Source organism: Pygocentrus nattereri, chromosome 18, assembly GCF_015220715.1.
Source record: "Pygocentrus nattereri isolate fPygNat1 chromosome 18, fPygNat1.pri, whole genome shotgun sequence".
Classification (NCBI taxonomy): Eukaryota; Metazoa; Chordata; class Actinopteri; order Characiformes; family Serrasalmidae; genus Pygocentrus; species Pygocentrus nattereri.
The window spans coordinates 8126707-8148400 of NC_051228.1; the positions used below are offsets into that span (position 1 = coordinate 8126707).

At 39.3% G+C, this 21694-nt stretch overlaps 1 protein-coding gene across 7 annotated transcripts in view; it reads right to left on the reverse strand.

The window, feature by feature from the left end:
- The window catches only part of LOC119265935, a 229693-nt gene that overhangs the window by 161371 nt on the left and 46628 nt on the right, over positions 1-21694 (reverse strand). For 5 of the 7 annotated variants that reach the window (XR_005131762.1, XR_005131763.1, XR_005131765.1 and 2 more), the window contains exon 2: positions 19650-19701. Coding sequence is in view for 3 of the 7 variants with exons in the window: in XM_037546953.1 (XP_037402850.1) it covers positions 19650-19701 (52 nt within the window). In the remaining 4 variants the exon portion in view is untranslated. Of the gene's footprint in view, positions 1-358; positions 1037-19649; positions 19702-20670; positions 21204-21694 lie in introns of those variants that run through there. The other 2 variants (XR_005131764.1, XM_037546955.1) reach the window with 2 other exon arrangements.

A 21694-nucleotide genomic window follows, 5' to 3' on the forward strand; every position in this document is an offset into this window, starting at 1 on the left:
TCACCGAAAAAAAACCTCCCCCTGCCCCTCCCCCCAAACTTCTTCCTCCCCCCAGGTCTGTACACCTGTCTGGGCCGACGGCAGCGGCGTTGGAGAGCTCTTCCTGCACCTCCACGAGTGTGTGTGAGCACCAGCCGGCAGCGGCGTGCTGCGGAGACCGCCCCTCTCTCTCTCCCTCTCTCTCTCTTTCTCTCTCTCTTTCCCTTTCTCTCCGTCTCTCGACCTCTCTCCCTCACTCTCTCCCGCCTTCGTCTCGCTCCCTCCATCCAGACTATGCTCCTGCTGCTGCACTGATCAATCCTTTCCTTTTGAGAAAAAAAGAAAGAAAGAAAAAAAAAAGGCTTGCTAAAGCCAGCAGGGTGGTGATGATGGCGGCTAGCTCACTGCTGAGCTCTTCGCTGCCACACACGCGAGATGTGTCAAAATATTGTGACCACATTTTCAAATATGATTCATGGAAATACCAACCCCCCTTCACCCCAACCCCCCATGGGGAAGTGCTGGTATATGTCTATTGCTGCTGATGCTGGGCTCTACTTTTTCTAAGTATGGATGTAAGCCTGGTCTTTGACCCCGAATTGTACCACACAGTTTTTATATTACAGTGTTTAATCAACAGCAAACAATAATGTAACTTTACACATATAAGTTATTTTTGCATTGTCAGGATATTGCAGGGTGGAACAAGAGGTGTTGCTTAAAATAAGCACAAAGTGCGTTAACGTTTATTAATCCATGTAGAGAAAAGTAGATGCAGCATCCATACACCAGAAGGCACAACATAAGTGACTAAAATAAAACAAAAAAGGGCTTTCAATGTACAGGGCTCTTCAAACAGTGGTATTTTTATATGCATATATAAGGTAAATATTGGAATTATAGCAGAAGGCATGTGGGAACAGCGTTCTGTAACTTTCTTCCTCACACAGCGCAGTGCCACGTGACAGAACCACTGCAGTTCATCAAACAACGCTTAAGCGTCACCAGCTCATAAAGTCCTCAGCGAAGGCAGCCACCAGCGCCACTGTCTTTTGTCCTGATGATAGTGTACAAAAGAGAAAGAAAAAGAAAAAAAAAGCCCAGTCAGTCGTAGCATCTGAGCGGGCGAGTCTCAGAGGAGCAGACACGTTTGATTAGATGAGATGATGGTTGATTTATCTGTCTGGGTGCGGAGCTCGAGACGGCCCAGTCTTAATCTCTCAGCCTCTGACCTCTCTCGCGGCACCCTTGGCGTGGATGGGGGTCACGACCCCTTGTGCTGACAGCCAGAGTCATGCGGCTGCAGGCTAAGCTCAATGATTATGTGCTTAATGCAAACAGCCAAACGCGAAAATGTCTGCCGCACTGCAATGCAGAGCTCCGCGTGCGCACGCACACATGCTTGCCGACACCAAACGCAAATGCAGACCCACCAGTGGTCTTTGATTCAAACACACAGCCGGACGAGATGCGCCATCGATGACTGAACACAAGTTTTATGATAGCAATGCTGGGTCGAGACTCAGGACAGGAAAGGGTAGAAGCACAATCGTGCATTTTAAGGAAGGTGGTGTGGTGAAAAGCAGAGAGAAACACTTAATAAAATGGTCCAGACTTGCTAAAGTGCTCTGAGTTTCAACGTTTTTGAACTGAAAAAGTAAAACCCTTTCCTCTGTGTTACTGAGAGTAAGGCTGTTAGTGTTAGAATTAGTGTTAGGCTTAGAAAAAGGTTGTTAATCATAGGCAATAAGGTCAGTGTTTGTTTCTAAAACAGTGTGTGTACAGAACCTTCTTGACTTATAAAAGAGACAATGTTTCTGCTGGTCCACACATCATGAAGTTTTCAGACAAGATATATATGTATGTGTGCAACACATATACAACACACATGGGACATACTACTATTACATATACATGCTTATTGTCTTCATATCGACTTAAAGCAGAGGGAAAAATATTCTTCACTTTTAATGTAAGTCAGTGTAATAAGACTTTTACAAGACGTTTGGACCATTTCTGATAAAATTTAGATGGAGTAGTGATGTTAAACACCTATATATAAAACATATTATAGACATAATTATTACACACAGGTACTTGCATATATATATATAACACATATGGGACTTATTACACTTACTTTCATATATTGCTGTTGTCGGTAGCTAACCTCGTATCTCCAATATGGTAGCTTTACAGGAAAAGGAAAAACCCTGCCATTTTTCCAAGTCACTTTAGACCATTTCTGTTAGTCCATTTATCATGACACCAGGCCTTTTCAAACCAAAAACTGAAAAACGTCAAAAGTGGATATATAAGATTTCTTCCGACAACCGTGATATACTAACACACTATTACATATAGATGCTTGCATGTCATATATTATTATGTTATATTATTCCATATGTATTATTATATATAGTTACTGACATACATATAACATATACGGCACACATATAAAATTCCAGGTCCTGACACTGCACAAAAACAAGAGTTTGTGTGTGCGCAGTGAGTGGAGGAAGGGAGGGCTGGTGAAATCAGCAGGGACCTTAAAGGAGTGATGGTGATCAATCAACTCTATTACTGCTATGGCAGTGTCTGGGCCAGCAGCCAAGCTTATGCACACAAAGGCCATCAGCAGAGGGCTGCCGTCACACACATCCAGACAATAAAGCATGACTGACTCCTCACACACACACACACACACACACACACACACACATTAGAGACAGCCATTAACACAAGCACAAACACGTAAACACACACACAGGAGACACAGACACAGGCTACAACACCTCCGCTACGGCTTTCAGCGCCATTTTGTAGAGAATGTAGACTTCACAATATAAGGCCAGCAATTGTCAGTGCAGCAGGAGTCAACATTTGTAACACTCATACTGGTGTACTGTGTGAAATCTGTGAAATTTGGAAGGTGCTACTATGCAGGGTAGAGAAAAAAGCTCTAATTTCTTTGCACTTTCCTTAGCACTGCAACAATCAGCTGCAACACACTCCCCCCCCCCCCCCCCCCCCCCCCCCCTTCTCAATGTGATGCTATTTATTCACTAGGAAACACAAGAAACCTCTATTTTGGCATCTGATAATTATAGTATTACAATCTTCATTTATCCAGCAGTTTTCTATTTAGTTACGCAAGTTTAAAGTGCCTCAGACAAATAGATGACCAGACCACTGGACAGCTACATCTTTACAGTTGAAATGAAATAACAGCACAATTAAAAACTACAGAAGAAAAACTAGGCGTCCCGCTGCTGTCGGAGCAAAAACTAGTATCTCCAAAACGCTAACTTTACAGGAGAAGCAAAAAACACGCTTTACTTATAATGCAAGTCAATGGAACCAGAATTTCTTCCAAGTAATTTTAGGCCGTTTCTTTTGGACAGCAGCTATATGCTAGCCTGATATCTAATGTGTACTTTAAAACATCCAAGTTTGCATTCCGAATATTCTTAAGTACACCAAATTGGGACTGAATTTCTGGCAACGCTGCCCAATGCACGCGTAACTAGATGTGCAAGATAACTAAAATGACTTTACTCTGGAAAAGGACATGATATATTTTGTAGAACGATATATTTTGCAAACTCTGATGAGAAGGACAGGGAGCTGGCTCAAAGTTTTGCTGGTATATTCTCACTGTCTAAAGTTTCTCCTTCACTGGCTCAGCTCTTCAGCCTCCTTGTCCTCAGGACATTGAACAGCTGGGATACTATGAAAACGTAGTGTTTTGTTTTGTGTTGCTGTTGTTACTACAACCATGCACCACGCAGCACACACTGAACGCAATGTGAAAAAACAACATGAAAATAAGGAATATTTGGACCCAATTTACACACCAGAAACTGTCAAACTGTCAAAAGATTATTGGCGTCTCACCAAACAGGCAAACTGACACTGTGCTGGATGTTCCACTTTGGAAAAGTTAAAGGAGAACGGAGAGTTTCTTCAACTCATTTCAGGAGCTGAAACTTCCTGAACTCTGACGCACAGCTGGGATCTCCTTAATTCAGTTCAGGCTGATTTTGAAGAAGCAGTTCCAGACGAGACAAAGCACAAAGCAACCAGGCAGAAAGCCTTCAAGTACAAATAAGATCTACTTTGCTGCTCACAGAAGGGACAAGTTCATCATGGACTTTGGAAAAGTGAAAGTAGCATGTGGAGCTTCATCATAAGTGCTTCCACATAGGCTGCAGCTCGAATGTTTGTACCTCAGTTCAGCTGCTTTCAAAGATTTCGTTGGTTTTGATGTTTGTGAAAAAGTTCTATTTGCTGCAACACAACTGCTCCATCATCTTGGTTGTCATGCTAACGCCAGAGACGAATAATGTAATTGGTCAGAGAGTTCATGTCACCGGTGAGCGTTGAACACGTGCTTTGTGTGTTGAGGCCTTTAAACTAAGAATTCTTTCCAGCTACAGTTTCACAGGCCTCCACTAAACTGAACTGAAGACTGAAGTAAGGGCTTCTCAGAGATAACCAGCATTTTCACAAAGGGTAACTGCTGAACGGGACTCCGTGTTAAGAAGCTGATCGCGCCCTTGCTCACTCGTTTGGTCAGTGTAAGACTAAGACTTACTGACTAGCTAATACATAGGCTATGATCTGTCCCTATAAACCCATACAAATTGAACTCAAGCATGGACTTCGCTATGTGGACTAGGCTAAATTACCTATGAAATCACATTGCTAATCAAAGAGTTAAGATATTTGCTTTGAACTGCTCTGATGAACAGAACACCTTTGGACACTTAAAAAAAGATGTATTGGACAATTTTCATTAAAAACAAAATATTTCATTATAATTTTAGTCAAAGATTGTTGACATTATCATATAAACTGACAGAAATTACCTCAGTGAAACACAGAGTGGCCAGCCGAGGACGCAGTGGGGTCCAGAGAGTTAAATATGTAGCCATCTACATTCATTTAAAGAAAAAATGTACTTGTGGCAGGAGATTCTTTTTCCAATAGAAAATGCCAATTATAAGCAGGCAAAATTGATGGATTTGGTTAAGTCTGATCACAGCAAACATTTTTTTGAAGGCAAATAAATGAGAGAGTAACTGAATTCATGGAAAGCTACAATTCCTCCATTTACTTTATAGTTATTGCAACTGACAGCGCAGCAAATAGAAAAGCATCTCGTTCGCTTAACGTCATCTAGTCGGTCCTCAATACAGCAGGAATTATACAGCGCCAGTTCATGTGTAATGCAAGAATAATTGAAAGATGTTCCACCAACTAGATGGAGCTGTAGAGCTATGAATAGCTACAAAGGGCTGTATGTAGCTGCCCAGTTATCAAGAGGATTTTTAATTTTACAGGCTATATAATATTCTAAATCACACTGAATCATCAGATGTGGATGTGGGAGCTTAGGCCTTAGAAGTAGAGAGTTATTTCTTTGGTTTTGCTATATAATTCAAATGTAATTGTTTAATATTAATTAAATGTAATGACAAAAATCTTTCAGAAATTCAAATGACTGTATGCACAACAATAACCTTTTATTAAACTCATCTCATACAATATCTCCTCGTCTACTTACGAACTCAAACAGTAGTATGGATTGAAAGTTCGGAATCTGCCCTTTCCACAGAAAGTCTCCTCTTGTTTCAATGAGCTACGAGTGAGAATCTCACATTACTGCCTGCTTTTGTAATCACCAGCAACAACTGTGACATATCTCTGTAACAGAGAGAACAGCTCAGAAAGGCTGCCCAGTCAAGAAGGGGAGGGATCTTTTGTAAGTTTTAAGGAACATAATAATATAATCAAACGGAATAAGCAAATGTGGGAGCTTTAAAAGACAAGTTATGACACTAGGTATTTCATGCATTCAGTGAGAATAAAGCTCAGCCACATGTCAGTGACACGGTGAAATCAATCCAATTTCAACATAAAGAAAATCAGCAGGACTAAAAGCACCGTATCTCTACAAGCTGCAGAGCACAGGAGATACAGGCATTAACTCAGCACCGCTCTAAATGCAGAACATCCATATTAACAGCATGGGTCTCTCTCTCTCTCTCATACACACACACACACACACACAATTATGATGTCAGATCACTAATATCTTACATATGCATCCCATTTCTATTATGTATACATAAATGGCTATAAAATACCTACAGGTTATACACACACACACACACACACACACACACACGTGTGTATAATATGTCCCTTATGCATTATATACACGTACATACTTACATGTAGTAACATGTCCCACCTACATGTAATAATAATCCGTTTCATATGTACTACACATATGTAAATAATTATATGTAATAATAATTTGACTTGTATGTATTATATACATTTCCTCTGGGTTTCCTCCGGGTTCTCTGGTTTCCTCCCACAGTCCAAAGACATGCAGTCAGGCCAATTGGACATGCTGAATTGCCCCTGGGTGTGTGTGACTGTCTGTGTCTGTGTCTGCCCTGTGATGGACTGGCGACCTGTCCAGGGTGTATCCTGCCTTCTGCCCGAAGACTGCTGGGATAGGCTCCGGCACCCCCGCGCGACCCTGACGAAGAAGCGGCTTAGAAAATGGATGGATGGATGTATTATATATCAGGGCTGTTGGATAAAAACTTTGCAGGACTATTTTATTTATTGTTGATTTATTCTGATATAACTTGAAAATACCAGCTCTTCTTAACAATGTCATTACAGTGGAACAATAGGGAAAAAAATGTCAATGTTCACTCAAAGTTAAGAATAGCTTTTTTATGACAGTGATAATATATAATTACCTACATGTAATAGCATGTCCCATATGTATTATGTATATGTACTTAACTACATGTAACGTCCCATAGATAGGCATGTACTCATATGTAATAATGTACCATGTATTACATACAGGTATCTATATCTAATGTCCCATATGTATTTTATATATCTGTCTATATGTAATTATATGCCCAATATGTATTACATACATAACCATAACAACTATGTTCTATGTAACATTTATGTAAGTACCTATATGTAGTAATATGTACCATATGTACATATCTATATGTAATAATAATGCAACATATGTATTACATATAAATATCTATATGCAATAATTATATGTCCCATTTCTCAAAGTTAATCACCTATACATAAAAAGTTGACCTAATCCTAACCGTAACCTCAGTAATTAAAAAGAAACTGTTTTACCTTTTCAGTTTTCAAGAAAAGAAATATGGGACTTTTTAAAAAGGCTTTTACAGTGTCCAGTGTGCTGGTCCTGCATGTTGTTTCTCTGTATATCTTTTTTTTTTTCCTTGACATTTTTGTCCTGAAAATGTACAAAAACTAACACATACACTGGCTGCCTTGGAGGAGACGCACATGCTGAGTGAGAAGCATTAATGACCATCATGTCTTGTCGCCGCAGATGATGGTCCAGTCTGCAGCCCCTGCCCTTGCCCCTGCCCTTGCAAATCAATCATATTGATTTCTCCCAGGGGTCAGAGGGCAAAAGTATATTGATGGGAGAAAGTGCCTTACGCAGCAAGGCCAGTCCTGAGTCCAGACAGATCAATGACACCTCGGTCATGTATATATTATGGTTATTTATTTGCCCCAAAATGATTCACTTTATTGCCTAATCTGCCAACGTAAAGCACTGGCACAAATCGAGTGCCTTCATGAACTTCATGCCCTCTCCAGGCAGAAAACTCGCTCTGACACGGTCTAAACTTGGGCTTTTCTAGATCAAGGATGGTCAGGTCATGTTCATTGATGTTTTGTACTTGGATCGGAGCAGGGCAGCAGGCTAACCTTTCAATTACACCCCCCTCTTAACACAAAACAAAAATCAATTACACATGAAAATCTGTGACTAATGCGGTACAAAAACGACATACACCACAATAATATATGCATGCATTACAGTACTTTACTGCTGACAAAGGAATTCAGTGATTTGAGCTTCAGAAGCCTAGAGTTATGGTCATTTTAATATTCACTAGATTTACAGTACTGCAAAAGAGACCACAACCCATGTTTTCAGTAGATATTTCTAAGAAGATTAACTATAAAATAATCTACTTAGGCAAACAAAGAAGACAACAGAAAATAAGTGAAAAACTATTAACAGATCTAGACAAAATGGGACTACTAACAATCCTGAAAGGCCTGGTAGACCAACAAAAATGTTCCCATAAGACAAACTGTTCTTAAAGCTTTCATTTTTGAGAGAAAATCAAGCTCTACTCTTGTTTCAGATCTTAAAACATCCACAGATCTTCTGTCCATCCTTCCACTGTGAGAAGACAACTCAGCACTATGGGTCTGAAAAGATGTGTAGCTGTCAAGAAGCTCTTACTGAGAAAAGGAAATAGACTAAAAAGAAAAGCATTTCCAAATCAAACAAAGGAAGTGCTTCTGTTCCCAAAACAACAGACTGACCACCCGGAGTGACCACCCGGAGAAAAATATCCCTGCAGGTTTCTGAAAAGAACGGAAGCAACTTGTGCTCGATGTTCATTTTGATATTAAATAATTCCATAATTTATATAGTTAGTGATACAAAAAGATTCAATTCAAAAGTTTGATTCTGCTCTTGTAACTTTTTTCAAACTAACAAAAATTTTATGAAAAATGGCAAAGAAATGTGACGAAGCACAAAACCAACTAGACTGCACTCACAAAAATAACTTCATCAAACTGAAATCCTAAGAAACTTTTTCCTCTTCCAAACACAAATGTGGTACTGACTGAAAGTTTATAATCAATGATCAATGAACTAAGAATGATGAATCATTAAAAGCAAAAGCAGTGGGTTTCATGGCTTATAGGCCATTAGGGTTCTAGGCAGGTGAAGGTGACTGAAGATATCAGTAATATTCTGCAAAACTCTGGACGTGCAATTCATAGTTTTTGAGCAGAAGAGCAATAAATTACTTCCACCTTCACATAAGCTGTAAGCACAAAACAAGTTAGAGAACGCTCTCCTGTCTCTTTAGCAGAATTTCCGAGAAATTGGCGGCTCTGAAACGGTGTAGAACAAGAGAACGTTTGTTTGTAGTTTTTTCTCGAATTCACTGAGAAGGCCCTGGAGGGAACCGCCGCAAACCCTTTCGAGCATAGCTTCTTGGGGGCCTATGGCGCACTGAAACAAACGTGCCTTCTTCCCTTCCTCGTCTAATCCAGAAATTTATTTGTTCAACTATCACATAAATCGAAGCCCAGCTGTAACCAATGAGTTGCAGCTTGACCGGCCCAGCCAGCTGGACCCGATTCTGCTGAGGCAGCAAGATTTCCAACATTGTTCGCTTGGCTACATCTGGAGGAACCATCAGGGTTCAGAGGTGAAGACAAAAACTCCCTCTTAAAACAAACTCCTGCGACGACGGAGTTCGTCTCCCTCTCTCTCTCTCTCTCTCTCTCTCTCTCTCTCTCTCTCTCTCTCTCTCTCTCTCTCCAGCCATTTACCTCGGAGGGGAAACATTGGATTTTACGAACTATTGAGTTTTTTTTTCTGGGGTTAAACTCTGTGTTTCAAACTGCAGCTTTAGAAATGTTAGAAACTTAGAGTGCGCAATGTAATTTTGGTATTTCTTGGATACCAACTGTCATTACTTGGTGATTTATCATCAACCAGCAAGCCTAAAATCCATGAAAATATCCATTAGAAAAATAATAGTTCCAGACAAAATTGTTTGAAGCCATTGTAAAATACTTCCAAGTGCACATATGAACTAAATTATGTACTAATGCACAAATACACCAGAAGAGTTCCTTATATGGAGCGTGGGATGCTGAAACGATAAGTGGTGCCAGTCAGTAGCCTGTATATGAAGTAAACAAGCTGAAATCATATTAAACACACCCTATATAAGAACCCCAAAAAACAACAGAAGCACAAAAGTTATCTGGTCAAAAACACTTAAGTAGCAAGTAATTTAAAGAACTGCAGAACTGGATTAAAGCCAGCATCCATAAGCTTTGGCATAAGCAAACTGAAGTTTGTGTGGCGCTATTTTTCTCTTTTTTGGGGGGATTCTTTTGATTTAAAAAAAGATGCTAAAAGCTCCAAAGTTAGAGGCGTTAGTGCAGATGTCACCACCAAAACAGAATGAAACTCAACACAAAACAATTAAAAGTACCTTTACTCACTGATATACTTGAGTAAAAGTACTATTTATTCAGTATTTGAAAACACTGAGTACAAATCTATTGATATTTTACTGAAGTAACTAGTTACTAGTTACAACCAACCTGTGCCAAAAACTTAAGAGCTGATGAAACAAATGGAACACACCACGTTAAAAGTGTTTCTCATATTTGCTGAAATTGAATAAAATAAAATTAACATATTTATAACCAATAGATTTTGGTCAACAATTGTTTATTAGTCAGTTGATTCTTAATCTGTTAATCATTAATATCAATATTTGCAGACATATAACAATTACAATATACAGCAACACAATCGGAAAAATATATTTTGCCCTGGATATAACAGCCGGTCTAAATCCAAGGAAGAATCAGAATTAAGCCAGCACTCTTTGCAACACAGGGTTCTTTGGAACGCTGCCATACAAGAACCACTTTTGGTTCCCCAAAAGAGTCTTCCAGTTCTTTGGCAAATGAGACATATGAGAGTGAAGAACCCTTTTAAAGCTAATGTGAAGGTACTATACTAATTAAAGGTTTTTCCTAGCATCCATACGTCCAAAGCAGGAAATATTAGGAACATTTATTTATTAAAGAGTGACACTTTGGACAAATAATGCTAAATAGCTGCTGTTGTTGTGAGGAAAGCAAATCAGTGGCAACTAAGAGTCAATGACTGAAGCTTTCGCACAACACTATTGAATCCCCATTAATATCACAGGCCAATTGTTTGTGCTTAATTGATAGGTGTTAAGTCCCTTTTCACCCTATTGGCCATGTAACTGGGAGGCCCATGTGCTGAGAGGCTCTTTCAGACTCAGCTGAAATACAGCACGTGGCCTGGGCCTCCGAGACCACGCGGGCAGAAAAGGCACGCTAACAACAAGCCAAGTAGATGTTGCAGGCTATGTCTGGAGCAGTGGCCTTCTGCATACTTCACACTAAAGCTCTACATACACACATGCACACCATGAAATGGGAGCAAAAACTGTGAACTTAAATCTCTCAAGGCTTTACTGAGACAGTTCCGGGACAAGCCTGGCAAATACGTCACTGAACAGGACAGCAATTAGAAAGGAGGGGGAAATATGCTTCGTATTCTCAAGTGAAGGGCAGATCCACTGAGGCACAAGTGTATTTTTATCAGGTGTTTTTTTTTTTTTTGCAAAAGTCACCAATATTTTCTTGTTTTCCATGGCTTTGGCATTTATACTGCTCTGCTAAAGTCCATCCTTCATTTATTTAATTTCCAGTGAAAGTGTAAATTCATTTTTCAGGAAATATTTATGAGGAGATCTGTCATCATCAGATGAACAGTGTTTAAAAGCTTTCATCCGGAAAGATACGCCTGTTGTAAAAAGCGCTATATAAACAAACTTTGACTTGAGAAGACTTTGAGACTTTGAAGAAATCAAGCTCCACTCTTGCTGCAGATCTGGGGAAAAAAAAAAAAATCACAGGTGTTTCTGTCCATCCTTCCACTGTGAGAAGACAACTCAACACTATGAGTCTGAAAGCGTGTGAAGCTGTTACTGAGAAAAGAAGATCATTTGCAAATCAAAAAAGAAGACTGGCCACCCCAGAGAATGTGTTGGCAATTACTGGGATTGTGAGAAGCAAAAAATGCAACCAACTTCTAAGACACTAAATACTGAAAGATTTGATATTATGTCTTGTCGCTGAGGCTTTTCTCTGTGTTAAATCCATGTTTTTCTGCTTTTTTCCTGATACTAAAAATGATTCATTTGTCTTTTTGACTGTAAATTCAATAAATGAAAGAGTGCTCTGAATTTACTCAGTACTGTATGCATTATAATTCTGAGCATAATGTTTTTATGCCAAAAAATAACATAGAAGAGAGGAAAAAAAACGTGCAACTCAAAAATGCTCCCTTATAATGTCATGTTGTATTTATGAGTGGAGCATGAACATATTTCTGGGTCATAGGTTTTCAAGCTAAAACAACATAAAAAATACACTTGTTTAAGGTACTTTTGACAAAAAATTACCAATATTTCATTCCATTTCTTACGCTTTCATGGCAACAGACAATATTTCTAATGCCTCTCAACAAATAATGCTCAAGTCAATCCTAAATCAATTTTACTGACTCAGAAAAGTTGTATATCCTCTCAGTTGTGTCAATGGAATGACACCAGATTCAAGGCCTTTCTTCACATTTATCCTCTTCAGGCATTCAAATGCGCTTAACAAGCAGTGGCGTCTGGCCAAAGAAACCCAGCGTTCACCTCTTGTGCAGAAACTGGGTCTGTGTTAAATGATTTCAGCAGCAGAGGCAATGCAGGTTTGGGACCAGTCAATCTGCATGCTCGACCGCATATTACAGCTCTACACCATCTTTCACTGCGAGGGGCGCAGAGCTGTATATCAAAAAGGCAATAGACTGCGGAGACCATGAAGACTAAGACTTTTCCCATATGGTACAGTTTGAATATTACGTTTCATACGTTATGTTTATGTCCTGGGCCGTCTGTAAATCATTCTAATCGTAGCTGATTCGGAGTGCTGAGCAAGAAGCAGGCTGATGTCAAGGCCTGGTACGAGGGAGTGAGCCTTGACTGAGGCTACACAAACACAGGAGGCACCGAGAGCCGGGGATAGGCTGACAGGCAGAAGGCAACAATGAAGCAGATGTAAAATGGGTTCCTTATGCTAACAACACGAACTTGCCACAGAACACTGCTGACCTTTAGCACCTGACATAGAACTGAATGGAAAACCTGATAGCTCTTGAAACCTGCTTCAACCTCTGAGGGTGAGAAACTCAAAGGAAACTTATAGCTTCCTTCTGAATAGCATGAATTGTCATCAATAGCAGAGCACGAGGCATTCGGGTTCGATGCATGGACAACGTGCGGAAGGCGAACCTCAGTAGACTCTGTGGGGTTTTTACTACCACGGTTCATTCGGTTCAGCCTGCGTGTTTATGATGAAGGTGCCCTATCGTATTACAGCCAGTATGTGGTGTGTACTGTACCCTGTCCCCTCAGTGGATTAAAACTCCATCTAAAAATATACAACACCGCAAAATACCACTAATTGAGAGTGTGGGCTCCCTCTAGAGAATGGGAAAAGTTAATTAACAGGCCGTGTTAACAGCAACCATAATGTGAATTCCACTGTCACTTCATGTCAGTGTTAAACTCTGAAGAGGCACTCAAACTTTTTCTACCCAAACAGAGGCACATTTTGACAATATATATGCAAAGCAAGCACTAGATACTAGGCTATCCTGAGACAGGGCTATTGAAAGGCTTCTTACATTCACATTTATGGGTTTTTATTATGAATGCCTTGAACACTGGTAACAGTAATCTGTTAACAGCTGGATGTCTGGAAAGCATTTTGCACACTTTTCCAGTCTCTGGCCTCATCCACATGTATCTGGATATGTTTAAAAACTTGAAAAAAAATCTTTGTCCATACTAACATCATTTTCAAAAATCTTTCCGTCTACACAAGAATATGAAAACGACTCAAAGAAGCTCACATGAGCATATCAGCCAAGTGGAGGGTGATAACAGCCTATAAATTTTGGTCATACACCAAAAACACTGAGCATGCTTAGTATGTAAAATACAAGACACAAAGCTGAAGCAGAAACTTTCCTAGAAAGTGGTGAGGTAGGCTTTGGCTTGCAGGCCGTCAGACCTTGTGGTCTAATATTTAACACAGATTCAAAGTCTGATTCCTGCCAGAAAACAAAAGCTTAAAAAAAATGACAGAAAGGTGCTGCTGTGTGGCTGTTTTACTGTTATGTCTCAAACACTTGACACAGGTCTGATAAGGCGGCTAAGTTGAGCTTTCCTAGTTTTTAACTTTTAGCTTTGAATCACAGAGTTAGGATTTTTCAAAAATCTGACTTTGGTTCATGATCAATTTACAGATCACTAAATTCAGTGAGGTATTTTTAATAATTGTAATTGAGGTAAAACGCTGTTAAAAACTGAGCGCAGTAGATCTCGACAACACCGCACTATAGTTTAATGAACAAGTGAATCTAAATTCAGTTAGAAACATTATCAACACCAATCCCTCCCAAAATGACTGAGCACGCAGAATCCCAGATGTCAGCCGAGTTCTCCAAACTCAATAAATAAAAACAGCAGCAGGCGCACACATTAACAGCATCATGTCAGCTCTTTCAAAAGGATGAGTTTTGCCCGTCCACATGGAATCACTGAAAAAAATATTTTAAAAGTGTCCAATCTGGAGAGAGTTTTCAAACATATCTGGTTTTAATGATCAAAAACACCATTTTTGTGTGGACAGGGTTCCCAAACAAAGATAAAAATCTTTGTTAAATTTACACCTCATTCATTTATCCAGATATTTTTGAAATAATGTGCATCATTAAAAACGTTTGTCCTTTTACGTAATTTAGTTTTACTAAAGTGAGCAAGAGTATTTCATTTGAGGCCACTGGTTTCTTCAGACCATTTCCACTGTAGTCATCTCAACTAGTTAGTTGAGTTTACACAAGAAGTATACAGTATGTTTTGTATGTCTTTTGCATTTTTTACATTATGTTCAGCATTTCTTCACATTCTAAGAACAAGGTTGCAAATTGCCCTTTGAAGTGATGCTATAGAGGAAACACTTTTACTTCCCTAAAGAACCTATTAAAGGATGATCCTTTAATTAGACATAAAGCACCTTTTTACATCTGAAGAACCTTCACAGGTAAACTAATTAAAGCTTTTATTGAAAACAAGCTGCCACAATGGGTTCTTTGAGCCTTTGTCATAGAAGAACCACTATTAGTCTCTAATGAATCATGTTTGAAAAGAAATTTGAGAGCATAAAGAGACTTTGAAGGTCACATGTTTTAAAGGCCCTATGATATTTTAAGGGTTCTTCATAGAACCTTGAAATAATGGGGTGTTCTTTAAACTTTTTCACACTCAGAAATGGTCTTCTATGGTTTAGTTGTTCTTTTGGCACCTATATTATTAAGAGTGTACAGACTGTATGTCCAAGAACCATTTAGGAACCTTCTTTTTTCTATTTTAATCCCGATTTTCTCCCCAATTTAGTCGTCTCCAATTCCACCCACTACTTAAGACTCCCCCAATCACACGATGCTACCAACGCTAGGAGGGTGAAGGCAGCACAGGCTTCCTCCAAGTCCTGTGAAACCAGCCACCGCTTGTTTTCGAACTCCCGCTCACGTAACGTCACGGGACAGCTGAACGTGCTCGGAGGAAAGCGCCAACCGCCAGATCTGTTACGTCAGCTGACAGACGCCTGCGCTGACTAGCACCATGTTGAGTGCTGGGAGGAGAAGGGGGTCCATCCTACCCACCCAGAGAGAGCGAGGCCAATTGTGCTTTCTTGGACTCCCGGCTAAGGACGGCTGTAGCACCACCAGGGATCAATCTCGAGATCTCCTGATGATAGGACCAACGCTTAGACGGTTGCACCACTCGGGAGCCGGCATGAAACCTTCATTTTTAAGAGTGCAGCTCTTATTTGCAGTTCTATTTGACCCAGAGGTTAATAAGTTACAACATCATATTCTTTTGTAGTGGTCTTGAAAGGATTTTCCCCCAATTATCTTAACAATATGTCATGTGTGTTTTGGAATCACTGACACTAAGTGTGAGGAATAAAGGTGTGAAGAAAAGTGAAGTAAAAAATGGAAACATCTGGTCTGAACCAAACTCAGGGGCAGACAAAGCTTTCTATGAATTAAAACCCATCAGACGGCTCATCACACACAAGAGTTAAAAGCGAAACATGACACTGATACTCATAAGCCATAACAACAGTTACAGAAATAAAAATAACTGAAATGTAATTGGCTGCTACAGACTGAATTTCTGATTCTGGAAAAAAGTCTTATTGGCTTGTGATAAAAACGAAGGGTAACTATTTAGTGCCATCTTATTTGACATATTACCTAACAATATTCAGCATGCTACCATGTTTTCTCTGTACAGTACTGTCTACCATTCACTGAATTTCCAGGCAAAACGATTCATGAGTAAAGCTATTCATTTTTCATCATCAGGAAAATGTATATTTATCAGCACATTTTCACACAACTAATTACAAACTAAAGACATCTGCAGGGATATTTTTCCACATGTCCAAAGTTCAGTCGTAGAAGTTGGATGAATTATCTTTTTCTCACAAATCCAAGTAATCCCAAACACATTCAGCTATGCTGAGGTCTGGACTCTGGGGTGGTCAGTGCATTTTTGAGAACACCAGCAGCTTCTTTGTTGTTTTTTTTTCAGATCTGAAGCAAGAATGGAGCATGATCTCTTGAAAATGCAAGATTTAAGTACTTTTTTTTTTTTATCTGACGGTGACACTTTTGGTGGCCACGAGATCTGTCATTGTTGTTAGGAATCCAATTTTCTCATTTTTTGTCACTTTTTTTTGTTGTTTTTACTTTTACACTGGACATTCCCATTTCTTATGCAAGTGGGTTGTCTTAATATCTAGTCCCAGATGTATCTCCTGAGGGGATAAATGAGGGGTGGTCTCTGATTTCAGCACAGTACTGTATATTCCTGTGTGTACGTTCAGCATGGTCATTTGTGGTCAATAAATATCAACTACCTTTTGGTTTTGTTAGATCATGTTCTTTACATGTCAAAATAACTTCGATATTATAAAAAAAATAACAAAGGTGACTAGAATATTAAATTGCAGAGGTTTTTTTTGTCATGGAATTAGCAGATTGAGTCTTCAAGTGACGGGAGATTAAGTTCAACAGGACTTTGGAATGTTTGTTTAGTGGAACGAGGTCTTGCTGGATGACTTTAGTGTACTCCAAGGAAAGCTAGAAGGTTGTACAGTTAACTCCCATGGTGTAATTCTAAACCATACAACCTACTACCTCAACCTGGATGCACACGTCCTTGCAGGCTTTCTTCTTGTCTTCAGGGGATAAAAGCCTGGGCGTCAACCTGGAAACGCCGACAAACATCAAGCGAAGACGTTTTTCAAAGATTTAGAAAGAGATTTGTCAATTAGAAAGAGATGAGTGTACTGTTTCACAAAGCTGGGCTTGTGACAGCCTTAAAAATATAAAACGACAAGCACTGCAGCAAAAAACAAAACCAGTGATAGAAAACAAAAAAAAATTGCTGGTTGTACCACAGTGACAGAGACCCACAGAAGCGAGCTTGGGTTGCCAGATTCGCCACAAGATCGGATCTACGGGTTTATGACAAGTGGTTAAAATTCAAAAAGAAAAAAAAAATTAAATAAACCTCAGATCATCGTGTTAACCTGTTACATTATGCTGTTTATGAACAAGCAGAAACTGAACAACAGCAAATGAGGTTCGACTACTTATGCAGTGTGTTTAATCCGGTATGTAGCAAATCACACTTTAAAACCCGTCAGTGTGGGATTTAATAACACAGCATTTGCAGGATAAACTAATATACAATGAACTCACCTAAGAAACTAGAAAAAAACAGCTGTAGATTTACAGGCGATTACTGTAAAAAATAGTGCACTCTAGATTGTAGGAGATACAAGTCAAGCTTCAAATCAAAGAGGTTAAATGACACGTTTTACACCAAATTGAAAAACTGATCATTAATTTGCTCCATTCTGAGCAGCAGTGTCTCAATTCTGTATCACTGCTGGCTGAGCTTTCCAGTACCCTCTCTGCTTTTGTTAGTTGCTGTTAACAAGCTCTTTTCTTATCTACAATTTCAGGTGAGTTTTTCTTATCCTAAATTCAAGTCTGAATGAATTTTATATGCTCTATATGCTCAACCATATAAATATTTCTTGTTTTAGTTGCTGTTTTAGTTAACTGGTTAATTCTGTAGTGTCATATACAACACATTTGGTTACTGTTTTATGTATTAGCTGTGCTTCTTAAACAGTTTAATGCTGGAGTGATTAACAGTGTTTGAATAGCTAAAGGACTCTGTAAAATCACAGATCCTTCTGTTTGTTTAAATTCTAGTCAAAACAGCTATAAACTCCAACATGCTCATTTTTCAATGTCAGACAGAAAGCAGAAAACACATTTAACAGAAAATGACACAAATGCCTCCAACACTGAGTAATATTGTGTAATGTTCAATATTATTTAATTTGTTCACTCTTTTGTGCTCTTAAACTTTTCCACCCTTTGAATCTTAAAACCAACCAGCTACAGCTGGCAACAAAAGCTGCTCCCAAATATGACTGACATTATGTTCCCCCTTAAAGAGACATTGTCCAAACTCACCTTAGCTGCCTTGCACATTTATTTCTCATGTGCTTCTAAAATGCCTACAACGAGATCCTTCTGAGAAGATTAGATGTAAGGTAACCCTCTTGGACAGGTAAAAGGAAAATCAAAGGAAAATAGGTGAGAAAACAGGAATTCCTACAACTGGGGTTCAAAAAATGATTAAAAGATACAGAGAAAATGGGACTCCTAACAACCACCTGGAAGACCTCATAGACACCAACACTGTGCCCATCAGATAAACAGCACTTAAAGCTTTCATCTTTGAGAGAGAGGAGAAAATCAAGCTCCACTCTTGCTTCAGATCTGAAAACATTCACAGCTGTCCTTCCACTGTGAGAAGGCGACTCAGCACTGTGGGTCTGAAAGAATATGTAGCTGTCAAGAAGCTCTTACTGAGATAAAAAAAAGAAGAATGTGCACCACAACACCAAAACTGGACGTCTGAGATGTGGAGAAAGCTTTTATAGACAATGAATCTAAATTTTAAGCAGAAAAGCAGAAGAAGCAGAAAATATGCCCAACTTCTAGCATGTGTGGAAAAATATCTCTACAGATTATTTGGAAAAACTGAAAGCAAGTCTCACCAAAATAAAGGAAGCTGTAATAAATGCAAAGAGTGGACATAATACATATTTTAAGAAACACATTCAGTTGCTACTTGTGTGAAAATTTCTGTGAAATAAGTTTTCTGCTGTAAAATGAATTTCTTGTACTTAATGGCCGTTTTGACTGGAAATTAAACACGATAAAGGGTCTCTGACTTCCACAGTACTTTAAAATAAGCTGAATTTCAACAATATGTAATATGTAAAAACAGCAGCATTAACTTTTGTAAATAAAGGAATAACCTGTATATTTGAATTACAGTGGCGTAGTTGTAAATGGCTCTGTCAGTACTGTACTGTAAAAAAACAGCTCTGTACTGACTAAACCGTTGCTAGTTAATTACTGATATTTTACATGTCAGTTTTTACAGTACAATAGGTTCACTTAAGTGGCCTCAGATGTGCGCATTACTGTCCTGTGAATTAAAAAGTGCACAGCACATTAACTGGCTTCATGCTGGATTTCCATCTTACGCACAGATCGTCTTGATTTCGAGTTGGAAGACATCGCACACTGAAAGCCACTCATCGGCAGTTTGAAGACAAACAGGAACTTGCACATTCACAAACATGTTTAGTGACTGAATCACTTTATAAATTGTTTTGCTGAGTTTTTCTGGAGCCACACAGAGACTTGACGTTAGATGAAACTGACCCAGTATGAGAGTTTAGCATGGGAAGCTTACCTGGCTTGATGTCAGCAATCCTGGACTGCATTAACAGATGCTGCTCCACCCACTGAAAACACACAAAGTACAGACATTAGTTACCTAGTTAAACTATGTTTTCAACAAATACATAACACACACTAAGGTGGCACCTTAGCAGCCTATTTCACAGTAATTACATAGCTGTAACACAATTATTACAAAATTACTCATTTGCATTTGCAGATGGCTGGAAAAGGTAATAAATTCCCAAACTTGTGTGAAAAGTGATAAATATTCTGCACTCGGATTGTGAGAAGCAGAAAATGCAACCAAATTCTAAGACTGAACTTTGAAAAACTGAAAGCAAGCGCTGTAATAAGCTGTAATAAAGGCAGATACACACACACTAAAATACTAAAATAAGTTAATAACAAAACATATGTAATTGTTGCTTCTGTGTAACTTTCTGTTAAATAAATGTGATTTGATTTTTACTGATGCTGAAAAATAAATCACTTGTGCTGAACGGTCAGTTGGTCAACTACATGTAAAATTTCTCTCAAATATTACTGGATTATACAGTTAATTTATTAACTACATACAATTAGTTTATAAATCTAAAATATATAAACAGAAGACAAATATATACATAAACATATGTGTATTTAACTGTGTTTACAACAAACGCAAGACACGCCCTACCCACTTGTGCAGCCTATTTCATAGTAATGACATAGTTATTACAGAATAATTAACACTCATGTCTTGTATTTGTAGATGGCTGAAAAGGGAAATGCATTCCTAAAAGAATAAATATTCTGCTCTTTGCTCAAAAGTCTTTATATTTGTGTGTCTACTGACAAGAATCTAACAACAGCCTTGCACTGTGAAACTGAATTTACATTCATTTACATGAAGCACTGCGGCATGCAAACAGATGCAGTTCTGCTATTAAATACGTACAAGACTGAATGATTTCACTGCATTTTTCACTGTAAAATGTACCACAAAGTCCAGCAATAGCAGGCTGCTCTAAGAGGCACTTGCCAGTGCTTACCATGCTCTGCTGCCTGGTGTCTGTGGCGAAAGGACGGGGTAAGATTAGATGAGACCACAGTGATTTTTAAAAGAGCAAAGAAGCTGCCAGGGCAGTAAGGCTGCCAAATGGCTGTGCCACAGAACAGCTCCCATTCACTCGCTCCCACCAGCACATATTCACATGACTTCCAGGCGAATTGGAGCCAGCTTTTTTGCAGGACTTTCTTTTTTTTTTTTTAATAAACAATACCAAAGTGGGTACCAGCTTAGCAAAACCGATTAAGTTTAATGTGCTCATTTTGTGTGAATAAAAACACAAGAACAATCTCCTCTAACGCGTTTGCGTCCCATCCGAAGAAAAGGCGCCAGACTCAGTAGAAACGACAAAAAAAAAGACGGGTGTCGTGCCAAAACCAGACTGGATCCAAAAATCTTAGCGAATTCAGGTAAAAGTCTGCTCTGCGCCAGCCGCCATTTTCTCAGCAATCGAAAGACGGGGAAGTGAGGAAAAAAAAAAAAAAAAAAAAGAACAGGATTGGCACTGCTTTCCAAGTTTATCCCCCCCTCTCTCTCCCCTGCGCTCTTTCTGTCCTGGCACCAAAACAAAACCTTAGCCATAAGGTCACATGGTTTCTCCGTTCCGAGACCGAATAAAGCAAAGCATTCCAATGAAGCATTCAGCTGACAGTGTGAAGACATCTTTTGTCTAAATCAAAACCCTGAGCCCTGCCTACCCCGAAAAATTCGGCACCTTCCAGGGGGAGAAAGCAGGGGGGCGAGAAAAGGGGTGGTGTTGGGAGTCATGGCAACCTCTACCTGGCACGCTGCCCATCATCAACACATGGAGAGTAGCGCTGGCTTACGTGAGGAAGAATAGGAATGCTCTGTTCTGGCCAAAGTCAATCTCATATTCACGGCCAGTGCCTCGGTTTCAACAGCAATGTGCCAGCACCTTTCCGTATTGTTGAAAACGACAGCGTTTCTCGGCTGACCGGCTCCTACACCAGACGGGCTCATTCGCACTCAGTGACTACATCTCAATT